General features: G+C 36.5%; 3 protein-coding genes across 3 annotated transcripts; all 3 read left to right on the plus strand.

Annotated features, from left to right (window-relative positions):
• Positions 1 to 1,445: 1,445 nt before the first annotated feature.
• LOC106913603 (sialic acid-binding Ig-like lectin 14) lies at positions 1,446 to 2,348 on the plus strand. Its single transcript, XM_088014087.1, has 3 exons — positions 1,446 to 1,488; positions 1,578 to 1,949; positions 2,062 to 2,348. The coding sequence occupies exons 1-3, from the start codon at positions 1,446 to 1,448 to the stop codon at positions 2,346 to 2,348; spliced, it is 702 nt and encodes a 233-aa protein (XP_087870213.1).
• Positions 2,349 to 9,025: 6,677 nt separating this feature from the next.
• LOC106913503 (sialic acid-binding Ig-like lectin 14) lies at positions 9,026 to 9,927 on the plus strand. The gene is made up of 3 exons (XM_088014089.1): positions 9,026 to 9,068; positions 9,166 to 9,537; positions 9,650 to 9,927. The coding sequence occupies exons 1-3, from the start codon at positions 9,026 to 9,028 to the stop codon at positions 9,925 to 9,927; spliced, it is 693 nt and encodes a 230-aa protein (XP_087870215.1).
• Positions 9,928 to 14,820: 4,893 nt separating this feature from the next.
• Positions 14,821 to 16,160, plus strand: LOC106905511 (sialic acid-binding Ig-like lectin 14). Its single transcript, XM_088014085.1, has 3 exons — positions 14,821 to 14,863; positions 14,961 to 15,332; positions 15,446 to 16,160. Exons 1-3 carry the CDS (start codon positions 14,821 to 14,823, stop codon positions 15,745 to 15,747), a joined length of 717 nt encoding a protein of 238 aa, XP_087870211.1. The 3' UTR covers positions 15,748 to 16,160.
• Positions 16,161 to 17,055: the final 895 nt, after the last annotated feature.

A 17,055-nucleotide genomic window follows, 5' to 3' on the forward strand; every position in this document is an offset into this window, starting at 1 on the left:
TCAGGGACAGATTGATATTCTGCAAAAGGTACAGGGAGTGGACTGCTGAGGACTGGGGTAAAGTCATTTTCTCTGATGAATCCCCTTTCCGATTGTTTGGGACATCTGGAAAACAGCTTGTTCGGAGAAGACGAGGTGAGCGCTACCACCAGTCTCGTCTCATGTCAACTGTAAAGCATCCTGAAACCATTCATATGTGGGGTTGCTTCTCAGCCAAGGGAGTCGGCTCTGTCACAGCCTTGCCTAAAAACACAGCCATGAATAAAGAATGGTACCAGAATGTCCTCTGAGAGCAACTTCTCCCAACCGTCCAAGAGCAGTTTGGTGATGAAAATGCCTTTTCCAGCATGATGGAGCACCTTGCCATAAAGCAAAGGTGATAACTAACCGGCTCAGGGAACAAAACATAGAGATTTTGGGTCCATGGCCTGGAAACTCCCCAGATCTTAATCCCATTGAAAACTTGTGGTCAATCATCAAGAGACGGGTGGACAAACAAAAACCAAGGAATTCTGACAAAATGCAAGCATTGATTCTGCAAGAATGGACTACTATCAGTCAGGATTTGGTCCAGAAGTTGATTGAGAGCATGCCAGGGAGAATTGCAGAGGTCCTGAAGAAGAGGGGTCAACACTGCAAATATTGACTTGCTGCATTAACTCATTCTGTCAATAAAAGCTTTTGTTACTCATAATATGATTGCAATTGTATTTCTGTATGTGATGAAAACATCTGACATACACACATGAAAACCAGAGGGCAGCAGATCATGTGAAAATATAATATTTGTGTCATTCTCAAAACTTTTGGCCATGACTGTAGTGCTTTATAAGCACAAGACTCACTCTCACCAACAGTAACGTTTCTTACCACATTTTTCCGCATGGGTAATGTTATGGAACTGATTAAAAATATTAAAATTCCAAAGATTTAATCTGATGTCAAGCGTTACTATAATTGCTCCACACCTGATGCTGGGTAAACTCTGCTGACTTTCAGGAAGTGATTCATAATGATACCTGAACTGATTTTACACAATAACCTTCTAATTCATAGACCACATTGTTACAGATTTTATTTAGCACTTGTGCTACATTTATTTTTTTCCTCCATCTAAAATTTGTTCATTTAAAAGTACAAAATAGCTACATTATAATCCGCTTATGACGTTGGGAAAGTTTGATTGCAAACTGTAACAATTTCTGGCTTCAAGGTCTAAGCTTTTGGTTTATAAGCACAAGACTCTCTCTCACAACACAACAGAACAGAGACATAATCTTAGGCTTCAAAACGTTCAAATCTTACAAGATTTAATTTCAGTCATATGTTAAAGAAAATTAAAGGTGAGTGGATCATTACTTTGAAGATTAAGAAGAATTCACTAAAGACTTTTCTATCTTTATCTTAATCTTTATGTTTGTTTTTCTTAGACTTCTACTCAGCTGATGATGGATTTGAAATTGTGGCTCTCAATTCTGATGGTTTGTGGTAAGTTTAGCATGAAAATGACAATTCATGAAATATCGTCATTTCATCACTGTCTACTTGCTGAAAAAGTATTTTGTGCTTTATTGCAGAGATGGCTGAATCTATAGGCTCAGGCAAGAGCTGGCTCATATCTGTACCATCAAAAATCCCTGTTCTTGAAAGCTCATGTGTGGTCATTCCCTGTGAGTACGATTACCCCACGAAAGGTAACCTGTGGAAAAAGTGGCGGGGATATTGGACAAGAGGTGACGAGACTGTTGCATCAAATAACCCTAAGTTCAAACTAAAGCAGGAGTTCAAAGGGCGATCCAGAATTACAGGAACCATTGAAAGTAACGACTGCACCTGGCAGCTGGATGACGTCAGAGAAACCGACACTGGTCCGTTTCACTTGACTATTGAAATTCCAAGACATTCAAAGTTCATCTTTTCAAAAGATCCAGTGACCCTTGATGTCTTCCGTGAGTATATTAGAGACCTTTTCAATAATCCCAAACCATTTACTTTAAGATAGTAAAACATGTTTAAATAACTATTTAACAAGTAATTTTGTGAAAATTGTTGATTGTACAGGAGTTCCTGAGCCTCCAGTGATGACTGTTTCAGTAAATAATCATGCATCTGCCACCTGCACAGTTACTCATGCCTGTCCATCATCTCCTCCCAAATTCTCCTGGAGTCACCCCGGGAAGACCAAAACGAGTTCAAAAAAGCTGAAAGAAGGGTTGTGGTCAACAAAGTCGACCCTCACCTTCACCCCTGAAGAAGCCGACTTCAACAAGCCTTTAAAATGCACGGTGAATTTCAATGACAAGAAGACTACAGAGGGCTCTGTGCTTCTGGTCAAGAAGAGTACCTAGTTAAACTAAATATGGAATACTAAATTAAAGCAATATTTTCAGAGCTATCTGCCATAATGACAAAGTGATTTTTCAGAAAACGCTTTCATTTAGTAAAGCTTAAAAAAAATCGACATTTAGAGAGAGAGAAGAAATTCTTGTTGCATGCTTTGATTCATATCACCATTTGAGTTGATTTTTTCATAAATCTTTTAATAATGTGTTAGAGGCACAAAAGTTAAGATTCTTTACCTTTGATGATTTTCTAATAGAATTTATGGATTTATCTTGTTTAGCTGTTTTTCTTTCTTTTACTCTTTATCAACTGTAAAATCATACACTTACTATTAAATTTACATCATACTCCAATGTCCTCAATTTGTCCTATTCTTTTGTTTTAAATGTGCAATATGTAACTTTTGTATGTTCATATTTGTTAAAAATCCACTATATTGGGGTGCTGTGGTGGCGCAGGTTCAAAGCATGACCCACGTATTGAAGCCCTAGTCCTCACGACGGTGGCCGCAGGTTCGATTCCTGGCCTGGTGACATTTGCCCCATGTGTTCTCCTCTCTGATTGCCCTCTTTCCTGTCGAACTACTTACAAATAAAGGCCATTAGACCCAACAAAACCTTTTAAAAAAAATTCACTATACTATGAAAGTTGATAATGAGAGAGATAATCTGTGCCCCCATTTATAAACATATTCCGCTCCCGAAGCAAAACCAGCCAATCAGAGTCAGGAGGCGTGTCTTTGCTTACGCGTGTACGTGCAGCTCACACGCGCACCAGTCGTTCTACCAGAAGCTAGCGGTGCGCTGTTTTTGTGCTAATGGCGGAGAAACAAACCCATTTTACAGGGAAACCCCTAAGTTATGGAGTAGTACCTGGTCCAAAAATCAAAACGAAAGGTAAGCTAACAGAGAGAATTAGACCAAGCCCGAAATAAAACGAGGCTAAATATCAGAGCAACGCTTAATGGTGGAGGGAGTAATGCTCGTAAAGGATTCAAAACCGATCTGGAGTTAGCCAGATCTCTGTCTGAGAACTAAGTATCTCCTTTTGATTTGCTTTATTTTTAATACAAAAAAAAAAAAAAAAAAACAACACAGCTGAGATAAGGTTACAATATCACTGGTGATAGCGCAAAACTAATATTACTAATATTACTCTGTAGCTTGATGCAGCGCTGTAAAAAAAGTTGTATTCTGCTAAGATGAGTTAGCAGATCATTTTAATAATACCTGCTAACACAACCTCGGTATAAATATTGTCTCTATGACTACTATTATTTGACCCAAAGTATTTTTGGATAAGAATTAAATGCATTTAGATTTGTTGAAATTATTTTTCTGATGGGCTCCGCAGTTAACGGATTATTACGAAAATTTGCACTTGCATCAGCTGTTTGTAATCTCGGGTATCATAAAGTATTGTGTTTCACATAATGGACTACTGATTTCGTAGTAAATTGTTTCCGTTTCATAATACTGAACCACTGAAAAATGTGGACTACTTCTTCTCTACAGAATATGTTTGGTTGCAGATTAATTTCCGTGAGTAAATACTGAAAATACGATAGCAATGTAGCTGTGGTCACTTCTGTAATATGAAATGGCAAAAACAATTTAGCAAAAATCATTATAGTTTTCTGGTACTATGCTGGGCAATGAATGCTTTTTGACATTCTGTCTGAATGGTCAGCAATGCATTGGGCGTGTATTATGATAATCAAACAATGTTCGCCAACAGTGAAACATTGTGGGGGGGAAAGAAAATGCAACCACTGTACATTTAAAATTTTTAAAAGTTCAAACTGCTATCTTCATTTTCTAATTTAGGACATGTTAGCGTGGTTCCTGGGAAGAGCAAAAGGAGGTTCATGTTGACTCCTTCGACTTACAGCCATGAGACCAAATGCTGTCCGGTGTGCCAGCTCCCACCACACAGGAGCTACTGGTGACACAAGTGAGCAGAGGCCCGGGTAAGAAGTAAATGTTTGTATCAAACCATCACTGCTACTTCTTACCTTCCCAGTGAAAACTGGAAATTAATTATAATTTTAAAAAAGGTAGGCCACATTTGGGCAAGGTATGAATATGATTATGAATATTTTTAAACATGCATGTTTTCAATTTACAGCACTGGAGTTGTTTGGTTAACACTGGCATAGAGTGGCGTCTATATTAAAAGTTCCTCCAGCAATAAGTTATATGCTGCTTGTAAGAGAATAACTGAATAAAGACGCCTGAGCCTCTGCAAAATGATGAACATGAAGAGGTCTCTCATCTTGATTTGACAACAATCTTCCCTGGAAAATATTTCTCCCAAGTGGCTGTTATCTGCTTCACATTAGTTCTTGTTTTATGAGTCAAACATTTTCCATTAATGAAGAATTTAAAATAAAATACGCTGTTTGTGTCAGCTATGGACAGCAATGCCAAAAGCAAAAACGAGGTTGAAACTTTTCAGTTTTCTTTTGAGTAATAGATGTTGATGTTTTGAAAAATTTCACTGAGGTTCGCAGCAACTTCCCTTTCTGAGAGTTAATTCTGAACAGACATACATGCACTTAGATGTGGGTTTTTCCACACTAGACCAAGAGTACACGCCCAACAACCACCACGTTTTCTTCGTTTATTAATTAACAGTCATAATCTGACTTATTTTCACATCTGCACAACAACTATAGGAACATCATTTGATCCCTTTAATTAAAGTCTGTCTCTTGTCAGAATAGTTTTACTTTTAAACATGTTAAATATCACAATTTTCAAGCAAAAGAGGAAATTCTAAAGACAACACTTGCACATGTTGTAACCAAATAAGTGGTACATTTTTACAAGACTTTATTTGGAAAAATTATAGCTGCAAGCAAAAGTGCCTTATGAGGCACTCTAATGTTTGAGAGTTAAATGTAACCCAAATATTTTTAGAATTCATTTCCTTTCTTTAAGGAAATGACTTAAATATATTTAGAATTAATTTCCTTTCTTTAAGGAAATGACTTAAATATATTTAGAATTAATTTCCTTTTTAACCTGGTTAACACTGTTGGTGTAGATTGCATTTGCAAGCAGAGTCTGCACAGAACATCTGCGGCACACATCAAAATGCTTACACAGAATAAACTTACTTTAAATATAATTAAACCATTAATTACAGACTAGGTAGACAGACTGCAGCTTTTCCTCTATTTATTAGACATTGGCATATATTTGATCATCCCAGTCAGTCTGAAAAACAAATATAATGTAAAATTATTGCATTTACTCAAGAATTTGTGAAAGTAGAGATGAATACATACCCCAGCATTTCCATTCACATCTTCATTCATATAAATATTAGAAGAATGTGGATCATCACAAGTCTTGTTCCTGGGAATACAAATCAGATGTTTTGAAAACAATTATAAATAAGATGAAAAGTTTGCTTAGTTGAGTGATGAGGATGTTTTGAGACCTTTTCTGGGGGGTCCTGACTTCTTTGTGTCATTTAAGTGTCTCTAGGTTTCCCCCTGCTGGCCGAATAAAGGTATAACTTTAAAAGTATAATTTTCTAAGAGGAGTCTACTATTCATGGCTTTGTGCATAGAATCCTGTTAGAGCTATTGTCTCCTTAAGGTTAACTTCGGTCAGAAAAAATATAATAAGCTACACGGATTCATAGTGTGAAATAAATTTGTCATAACATGCAAAGAATCATAAATAAAATCTAGAACTACCTGAGGAGGAAGCATTGTGCATATAAAAACCATGAACAAGAACATTCCAAGATGGATTTAGGCCTGTAGAGACTAAATCTATTTAGGCTCTACAGGCTTTTTCTGAAGGATAATCTAGGACAGGTCCTATTTCAAAAATAGCAGCCAAATTAAAACCCTTCGACATTTCCTCTGAATTAAACAGGCAGACTATCTTCCAATCAATACCCAAATATTTAGAGGATGATATTTTATCAAGAAGGCCGTCCACTGATCAGAAATACCAGTATCATCAAGATTTAGGTTTAGTTCTAGAAAACGGCATGATTTGTTGTCTTCATGCTAAGGATGAGCTTCAGGTCATACATTGATGTATCATGTTATCTACATAACAATGCACTTAATCTGTAGACCAGGGGTTTCCAAAGTCGGTCCTCGTGGGCCGGCATCCTGCATGTTTTACTTCTCTCCCTAGTGGTAGCAACAACCTCTTCAGCAAGTCAATGTTCTCCTTAGGCCTTCTAACGAGCCATCATTTGATGCAGGTGTGCTGAACCAGGGAGAGAACTAAAACATGCAGGATGCCGGCCCACGAGGACCGACTTTGGAAGCCCCTGCTGTAGACACATTCTTTCAAGTGCATGAAAAAAATTAGGTCAAAAACTGCCTTTAAAAATTCTCTAAATATTTAACATATTTACATTAAAATGTTAATTTTAATGTAAACGTTAAAATGTTTACAGATAGAATACACAGATAAATTGTATGTGTCACTATGTCAGTGTTTTGGGATGTGTTGTGGGTTTCTTTGTTTCATAGGTTTAGTTTTCTGTCCTATGTTAAGTTTTATTTCTTGTCTCTATGGATCTAGGTCATTGGTTCTCCAGCTCTGTCTCCTCTGTTGATTTAGCACATGTTTTTCCACCTGTGTCTCCTGATCAATTATTCACCTCACCTGTTTCCTGTAGTATTTAAATTAAAGCCATGTCCTTGTCTGTTGCTGGATTGTGTGTGTGTCTCACCTGGCCTCACCTCACCCTTGTTTTGGCTACTCGTGTCTGAAAAAAAAAATAAAAAATCAGTAAAACTGCAAGATGCCATGCCAATGTTCATTTTTTGGTTCACCTTCACTTCCTAAAACACCTTATCTGACATTATATGTCATTTTTTACTCATAAAACATTGAGCTGGACAGGCCGTGAAACATTTTTTCCCTCGTCATTGATAGCAGCACAGTACATTGCTCCTTTTGTTCGAGAAACATTTGACACTATGTAGAGGTTTCCCTGAGAGATCTTTGCTCCAGTTTCATTGTGCCACTCGTAGTGACTGACAGGAGGGTGAGCCTCACTGGAGCAAGTGAGAGCCACAGTTTCTCCCACCTTTACGTCGACTTTGTACTCAATATTCACATTCAATGGTGCATCTGCATGAATATATAAACACCCTTCCCATATTAACTATACCGTTTGTGATGGCATCTGGTATGAGAATATCATGAAAAAGGTATATCCACAGAAATTGTTGTCCTCATGGGGTGGTTCGGCTTACAGATGTAGAGGCAAACAGGATTTTAGAAATATGCCATGATAATATGGTAATTAATTATAGCATCATGAAACAATTACAATAAATTAATGAAAGTTGGTTCATGTTGGCTTTCTTAGCTCACAATGTTTAGGTGGTGAACATTAATTCGTTAATTTTAACCTGGCAGAATGAATTTGAACTAGTTCTTGTTTAGGAAGAACTGGCAACACATTGACATACATTTATTTGTAAAATTATCTACAAAACAGTGAATTCTTAAAACAATCATGCAGCAAAATGCAACGTTGTCACACCACCTCTTCAGCTTTTTTTGACCTCAATGTGGCTTCCGTGACTTATGTTTATATTGCGTTCTCTATATTTTCACTTCTCTTTTAAAAGGTTTTAAAAAGCAAAACTCATTGAATCTTCTAAGAAATGGGCTACAGCAAAAAAAGAGACCAGTGTGGAAATAGACCAAAAACTCTGATGTTACAAACACCTTGTTGGGTCCAACCAATAACAAGGAATGTGTAAATGATAAAGTGGCCGAAGAGTGAATTTTCAAACAAAGAAACCACAATAGTGGTGTGGCTGTCTGTGCGGTAGTTTCCTTGCAAAATTGAAAGCTGTGGGTTCAATTTCAGTTCCCTACTGTCATATATTGACGTGTCCATGGGCAACTGAGTGGGCCTGTGTATGAAGTAATTGGTATGATTATGACAAAAGTGGAAATAAGTTCAGAAACCATATATTTTTCTTAATATATGACTACTTTTTTGTCACCAAAACTATTATGAGCTAAAGCCTTAACATGTTTAACCCTCCTATTGTCCTCGGGTCAAGCTGACCCGAGGACAATAGGAGGGTTAAGGATAAGTAGTAAAAACATATATTTCTTTTTGCATTTTAACATATAGGACTGATGAAATATATTAAAATTCCAAAGATTTGATCTCAGGTCAAGCATTACTATATTTAATTGCTCCACACCTGATGCTGGGTACACTGTGCTGACTTTCAGGAAGTCATCAATAAGGATGCTTGTTCTGATTACACATCATAACCATTCTATTCAAATACCACATTGTTGCAGACTTTATTTAGTAAATATGCTACATTTATTTATTTTTTTCCATCTAAAATTTGTTCCTGGCAAAAGCAAACAAAAAGCAACATAATAATCAGCTCATGACGTTGGGAAAGTTTGATTGCAAACTAGCAATTTCTGGCTTCAAGGTCTAAACATTTGCTTTATAAGCACAAGACTCTCTCTCACCACACAATAGGACAGAGACATATTCTTGGGCTGCAAAACGTTCAAATCTTAAAAGATTTGATTTCAGTCATATGTTAAAGAAACTTCAAGGTGAGTGGATCATTATTTTGAAGATTAAGAATTCACTAAAGATTTTTATATATTTATCTTAATATGTTTGTTTTTCTTAGACTTCTAGTCAGCTGATGATGGATCTGAAATTGTGGCTCTCAATTCTGATGGTTTGTGGTAAGTTTAATCTTAAAATGACAATTCATGAATTATCATCATTCTATCATTGTCTGCTTGCTAAGAAAGTATTCTTGTTTTTGTGCTTTTATTACAGGAATGGCTGAATCTAAATTCTTTGGCAAGGACTGGCTCATAAATGTGCCATCAAGAATCCCTGTTCTTGAAAGCTCATGTGTTGTCATTCCCTGTGTATATTCGTATCCCAAGACAAAAAAAATATTGAACAGATTTCGGGCATTCTGGTTCAGAGGGCACACGATGGTCGCATCAAATTTCCCCGAGTTGAGACTAACGCGCGAGTTCCACCATCGAACCAGAATGGCAGGAAGCATTGAAAGTGGCAACTGTACCTGGCAGCTGTATTTCGTCAGAAAAACCGACACTGGTCCGTTTTACTTCAGAATTGAAATTCCACAACATAAAAGCTTCACTTTCTCAAACAATAAGGTGACCCTCGATATCTTCCGTGAGTATATTAGAGACCTGTTCAGTATTTCTAAACCATTTACTTTAAGATAGTAAAACATGTTTAAATAACTATTTAACAAGTGATTTTGTGAAAATTCTTGATTGTACAGAAGTTCCTGAGCCTCCCGTGATGACTATAGAAGTCCGTAATAAAGTGACTGCCACCTGCAAAGTAACTCACGTCTGTCCAACATCTCCTCCCCACATCTCCTGGAGCCGCGCAGGAACGTGGACAACAATGTCAAAACAGGAGAATAAATGGTTGTGGTCAACAACGTCGACCATGACCTTCACCCCTCAAGAAGCCGATATTAACAAGCCTTTAGAATGTATGGTGACATTCCATGGCAGGAAGACCACAAAGGGCTCTGTGCTTCTCACCAAGTAGAGGACTAAGTTTAACTACGTATGCAGTTTTAGATTACAGCAATATTATTAGAGCTGTCTGCTATAATGACAAATTGATTTTGCAGAAAAAGGCCTGAATTAGTAAAACTGCAAAGAAAAAAATACATTCAGAGAGACAAGAAATTCTTATTGATGTATGCTTTGATTCATATCACCTTCTGAGTTTAACTTTACATAAATCTTTTGAACATGTGTTAGAGGCACAAAAGTTAGGAGTCTTTTTTATCTTTAATGATTTTCTAATAGGATTTATGGAATAATCTTGTTTTGCTGGTTTCTTTCTTTTACTCTTCATCAACTGTAAGATCATACACTGACTATTAAATGTACGTCATACTCCAAATTCTACAAGTTTTCCTTTTCTTTTGTATTAAATCTTTCATCAAAGTGCTAAGATTATAAAATTTGTATGTTTTTTATCTCTTAACTTTTGTCTCAGTTATTTGGAGTGTGTGAAGTGGGGGACTGTCATGGCTGCAGCCTCCCATTGGTGGTGAAAATTAAACTTTTTATTTAGTACTTAAAATAGACCACAAAGAACCTTCATCAACAGAAGAATTGCACAAATAGCGACAGAAGTTATAGTGTTATGCAATTTAAATCTACATTTAATAATTTACTGGATAAAATCTTGCTGCCAAGCTAAATATTTTTACCAGTGGGAGAGTCCTTTAAAAAAGAAATGTAGATAAAATATTTATGGAAACATGAACTTTTCTCTACTAATCAGAATATGATAGTCTTTCCTCTTTCAAAGATTGAGATAATGACCTGATGCATTATATTTAAGTAGTTTGTCAACTGCACTGACGAGAAGAAAAGAGGGGAAGTAGAATTTAAATTACTTTGCCATTATTTTTGGCGTTTTCCATGCTTTGGAATCACATAGCATACCACATCATTATGCATTGCTAACTTTTAAATAGTAATCTTCTAGCAATGGAGTAACAAAGCATGCTCTGGTGCTCCAGCAGCAGCAACAGATGAAAAGAGATTTACAGAAATAAAAATTCAGCTTAAACAGCACTGGAGTTGTTTGGTTAACACTGGCATAGAGTGGCGTCTATATTAAAAGTTCCTCCAGCAATAAGTTATATGCTGCTTGTAAGAGAATAACTGAAGAAAGATGAACCTCTGCAAAATGATGAACATGAAGAGGTCTCTCATCTTGATTTGACAACAATCTCCCCTGGAAAATATTTCTCCCAAGTGGCTGTTATCTGCTTCACATTAGTTCTTGTTTTTTAAGTCAAACATTTTCTGTTGTCAATGAAGAATTTAAAATAAAATACGCTGTTTGTGTCAGCTATGGACAGCAATGCCAAAAGCAAAAACGAGGTTGAAACTTTTACGTTTTCTTTTTGAGTAATAGATGTTGATGTTTTGAAAAATTTCACTGAGGTTTGTAGCAACTTCCCTTTCTGAGAGTTAATTCTGAACACACATACATGCACTTAGATGTGGGTTTTTCCACACTAGACCAAGAGTACACGCCCAATAACCACCACGTTTTCTTCGTTTATTATTGAACAGTCACAATCTGACTTATTTTCACATCTGCACTTACAAAGCTTGCAGGTCAACAACTACAGGATCACCATTTGATCCCTTTAAAGTTAGTCTCTTTTGTCAGAGTAGGTTTACTTTTAAACACGTTAAATATCGCCCATAGGTTTCCCCCTGCTGGCCGAATAAAGGTATAACTTTAAAAGTATAATTTTCTAAGAGGAGTCTACTATGCATGGCTTTGTGCATAGAATCCTGTTAGAGCTATTGTCTCCTAAATGTTAACTTCAGTCAGAAAAAAGATTAAAAACTACACAGGGATTCATAGTGTGAAATAAATTTGTCATAAAATGTAAAAAATAATAAACAAAACCTAGAACTACATGAGGAGGAAGCATTGTGCATATAAAAACCATGAACAAGAATATTCCAAGATGGATTTAGGCCTTTAGAGCCTAAATGTTGTAACCAGATAAGACCTGCCACATAAATAATAATTAAAAATACACTGAGGTACATTTTTACAACAGCTTAATAGCAATTATTGATGCATGCATTTATAAGACTTGTATGGAAAAGTTATAGCTGCAAGCAAAAGTACCTTATGAAGTACTTTAATGGTTGAGAGTTAAATGTAACCCAAATATTTTTAGAATTCATTTCCTTTATTTAAAGGAAATGAATTAAATATATTTAGAATTAATCTCCTTTTTAACCTGGTTAACACTGTTGGTGTAGATTGCATTTGCAAGCGGAGTCTGCACAGAACATCTGCAGCACACATCAAAATGCTTACACAGAACAAACTTACTTTAAATATAATTAACCATTAATTATACCAGGTAGACAAACTGCAGCTTTTCCTCTATTTATTAGACATTGGCATATATTTGATCATCCCAGTCAGTCTGAAAAACAAATACAACATAAAATATTGTATGTACTAATTCATAAAATTAAGTAGAGATGAATACATACCCCAACATTTCCATGTAGATCGACCGGTAAATTGAGAGCTTCGGTTTTTGACTCTGCTCTCTCTTCACTACGACAAGAGAACAGTTGTGGTGCTTCGTTGCAGACGCTGCACCAATCCCCCTGCCGACCTCCTGCTCCCTTCTTCCCTCATTCGTAAACAAGATCCTGAGATACTTAAATTCCTCCACTTGGGGCCGGAAACCCAACAACAGAACACCGCTCAAGTTCAGATCGAGAGGCCAATCACGGACCACCGAACCTGAAATTACCCCTGCGATAATAAATCTTAATATATGATGCAACCTGAAATTAAAATATTAGTTATTTAACTCATGTATTGATGTTTTCTTTGTTCATCCTAATGAGAAGAGTGGTGAATGACACATCAACACTCAGCAGATTTGACTTGGCGTCCTCTGATCTAATAATATTCCTGGAGTTGTTTTCTTTCCACCAGTATCTGCTGCTTTTCTTTAGAGTATCTCTGTTTGAAGCCAGTTAAATCATTATTTTTAACACAATCTGTAGAGTCGCACTTTGAGCTGATGTCATGACGAATAACGTTTACATGCAGTACCTCGCAGACCAATAGGGGCCACCTTGTGGACCACCATCGGTCTGGGGACCACTGTTTGAGAAAGACTGCTTTAGGGTTAATTTGTGTCAGAAAAAAAGATTAAACTACACAGTGACCCATTGTGTGAAATACATTTGTCATAAAATGTAAAGAGTAATAAATAAAATCTAGAATAACGTGAGAAGGAAGAAATGTGCATATAATCTCACTATGAATAAGAACATTCCAAGATGTTGTCTAAATGCTTTTAAGCTTTACAGGCTTTTCCTGAAGGATAATCTACGACAGGTCCTATTTCAGAAATAGCAGCTAAATTAAAACCCTTCAAGATTTCCTCTGACTCATCAACAAGCAGACTATCATCCAGTCAATACATAAATATTGAAAGGATGATATTTTATCAATAAGACCTTCCATAGATCAGAAATACCGTTATCATCTGGGATTTATGATTTGTTGTCTTCATGCTAAGGATGAGCTTTAGGTCATACATTGATGTACTGTGTTATCGACATAAAAATGCACTTTAGCTGTAGACACATCCTTTCAAGTGCCATTTGGAAATTGAAAAAAAGAATAAGGACAAAAATTGTGCCTTGAAGGACTCTTTTCAAAATTCTCTAAATATTTGACATATTTATATAAAAATGCACATTATTCTAACTGCAAGGCTGCACAGTGGCGCAGTTAGTAGCACTGTTACCTAGCAGGAAGTCGGTCCCAGGTTTGATTCCCGGCCCGGGGTCTTTCTGCATGGAGTTTGTTCTCCCTGTGCATGCATGGGTTCTCTCAAGGTACTCCAGTTTTTTCCCCACAGTCCAAAAACATGACTGTTTTTGGACAGGTTAATTGGTCTGCCTAAATTCTCCCTAGGTGTGAGTGTGTGTGTTCATGGTTGTTTGTCCTCTCTGTGTTGCCCTGCGACAGACTGGGGACCTGTCCAGGGTGACCCCGCCTCTCGCCTGAAACATTGACTGGAGATGGGCACCAGCACCCCTCCCAACCTTACTAGGGACAAGGGAACAAGAAAATGGATGGATGGATATATAAAACAAAAAAGAAAACTGGTTCTCATGTAACATCGCTTGTTTGCAGATTTCTTTACATTAGCAAACAATACAAGGAAAAGCATTAGCTACATTAGCAAACATGTTTAAAGGAAAAGCAGTGAAATTATATATTTCTTATTGCATTTTACATTTATCTGAGTACTGCCTTGATGTCAGCAAAATTTTCTTACCACATTTTTCTGCATTGGTAATGTTATGGAACTGATTAAAAATATAAAATTTCCAAAGATTTGATCTGATGTCAAGCGTTACTATATTTAATTACTCCACACCTGATGCTGGCTACACTGTGCTGACTTTCAGGAAGTGATTCATTAGGATACAATGAACTGATTTTACATGATAACCTTCTAATTCAAAGACCACATTGTTACAGATTTTATTTAGTGCTTGTGCTACATTTATTTTTTTCCTCCATCTAAAATTTGTTCATGGAAAAAGTACAAAATAGCTACATTATAATCCGCTTATAATCCGCTTATGACGTGGGGAAAGTTTGATTGTAAACTGTAACAATTTCTGGCTTCAAGGTCTAAACTTTTGCTTTATAAGCACAAGAATCACTAGACTCAACAGGACAGAAACAATCTTTGTCTGGAAAACATTCAATTCTTTAAAGATTTAATTTCGGTCATATGTTAAAGAAACTAAAAGGTGAGTGGATCATTACTTTGAAGATTAAGAATTCACTAAAGACTTTTATACCAATCTTTTTGTTGGTTTTTAGACTTCTAGTCAGCTGATGATGGATCTGAAATTGTGGCTCTCAATTCTGATGGTTTGTGGTAAGTTTAATCTTAAAATGACAATTCATGGAATATCATCATTCTATCACTGTCTACTTGCTAAGAAAGTGTTCTTGTGTTTGTGCTTTTATTACAGGAATGGCTGAATTTCAAGTCTTGGGTAACGACTGGCTCATAAATGTGCCATCAAGTATCTCTATTCTTGAAGGTTCATGTGTGGTCATTCCCTGTACATACTCGCATCCCAAGACGGATAAAACATTGAACATATTTCGGGCATTCTGGTACAGAGGGTATACGTTGGTCGCAACGAATGTCCCCGAGTTGAGACTAACGAGCGAGTTCCACAGTCGAACCAGAATGACAGGAGGCGTTGAAAGTGGCAACTGCACCTGGAAGCTGGATGGCGCCAGATTTAGAGATGCTGGTTCATTTTACTTGAAAATTGACATTCCACAACTTAATAGCTTCTCCTTCTCAAACAATAAGGTGACCCTCAATGTTCTCCGTGAGTATATTAGAGACCTTTTCAGTAATTCTATACCATTTACTTTAAGATAGTAAAACATGCTTAAATCACTATTTAACAAGTGATTTTGTGAAAATTGTTGATTTGTACAGGACTTCCTAAGCGTCCCGTGATGACTATAGAAGTCAGTAATAAAGTGACTGCCACCTGCAAAGTTACTCACATCTGTCCAACATCTCCTCCACAAATTTCCTGGAGCCGCTCAGGAACCTCTACAGTGATGCCAAAACAGGAAAATGAAAGGATGTGGTCAATAACGTCAACCATCACCTTCACCCCTCAAGAAGCCGATTTTAGGAAGGGTTTAGAATGTACGGTGAGATTCCACAACAGTAAGACTGCAAAGGGCTCTGTGCTTCTCACCAGGAAGAGGAATCCAAGAATGGAGTACTAAATTAGAGCAAAATCTTGTTAGCTATCTGCCATAATGACAGTGATTTGGCAGAAAAGGCCTGAATTAGTAAAACTACAAAAAAAAATAAATAAAAAATTACATTCAGATACAAGAAATTCTTATTGATGCATGCTTTGATTCATATCATCTTCTGAGTTTAACTTTACATAAATCTTTTGTTAGAAGAACAAAAGTTAGGAGTCTTTTTTATCTTTAATGATTTTATAATAGGATCTATGGAATAATCTTGTTTTGCTGGTTTCTTTCTTTTACTCTTCATCAACTGTAAGATCATACACTGACTATTAAATGTACGTCATACTCTAAGTCTACAAGTTTTCCTTTTCTTTTGTATTAAATATTTCATCAAAGTGCTAAGATTATAACATTTGTGTGTTTATCTCTTAACTTTTGTCTCAATTATCTGGAGTGTGTGAAGTGGGGGACTGTCATGGCTGCAGCCTCCCATTTGGGGTGAAAATTAAACTTTTTATTTAGCACTTAAAATAGACCACAAAGAACCTTCATCAACAGAAGAAGTGCACAAATAGCGACAGAAGTAATAGTGTTATGCAATTTAAATCTACATTTAATGATTTACTGGGTAAATTTTGCTGCCAGCTAAATATTTTTACCAGTGGGAGAGTCCTTTACAAAGGAAATGTGGATAAAATTTATATATGGAGTCATGAACTTTTCTCTACTAAACAGAATATGATAGTCTTTCCTCTTTCAAAGATTGAGATAATGATCTGATGCATTATATTTAAGTAGTTTGTCAACTGCACTGACGAAAAGAAAAGAGGGGAAGTAAAATTAAAATGACTATGCCGTTATTTTTGGCATTTTTCATGCTTTTGAATAACATAGCATATCACAGTTATGCATTGCTAACTTTTAAATGGTAATCTTCATCTTTGCATGCTGTGTTACTGTTGCACTGGAGTAACAAAGCATGCTCTGGTGCTAAGGATGAGCTTCAGGTCATACATTGATGTACTGTGTTATCGACATAAAAATGCACTTTAGCTGTAGACACATTCTTTCAAGTGCTATTTGGAAATTGAAAAAAAGAATAAGGACAAAAACTGTGCCTTGAAGGACTCTTTTCAAAATTCTCTAAATATTTGACATATTTATATAAAAATGCACATTATTTTAACTGCAAGGCTGCACAGTGGCGCAGTTGGTAGCACTGTTACCTAGCAGGAATTCGATCCCAGGTTTGATTCCCGGCCCATAGTCTTTCTGCCTGGAGTTTGCTCTCCCTGTGCATGCATGGGTTCTCTCTAGGTACTCCAGTTTTTT

This window comes from Poecilia mexicana, unplaced genomic scaffold (assembly GCF_051168715.1).
Source record: "Poecilia mexicana isolate PSO_F unplaced genomic scaffold, ASM5116871v1 scaffold_16, whole genome shotgun sequence".
Lineage (NCBI taxonomy): Eukaryota > Metazoa > Chordata > Actinopteri > Cyprinodontiformes > Poeciliidae > Poecilia > Poecilia mexicana.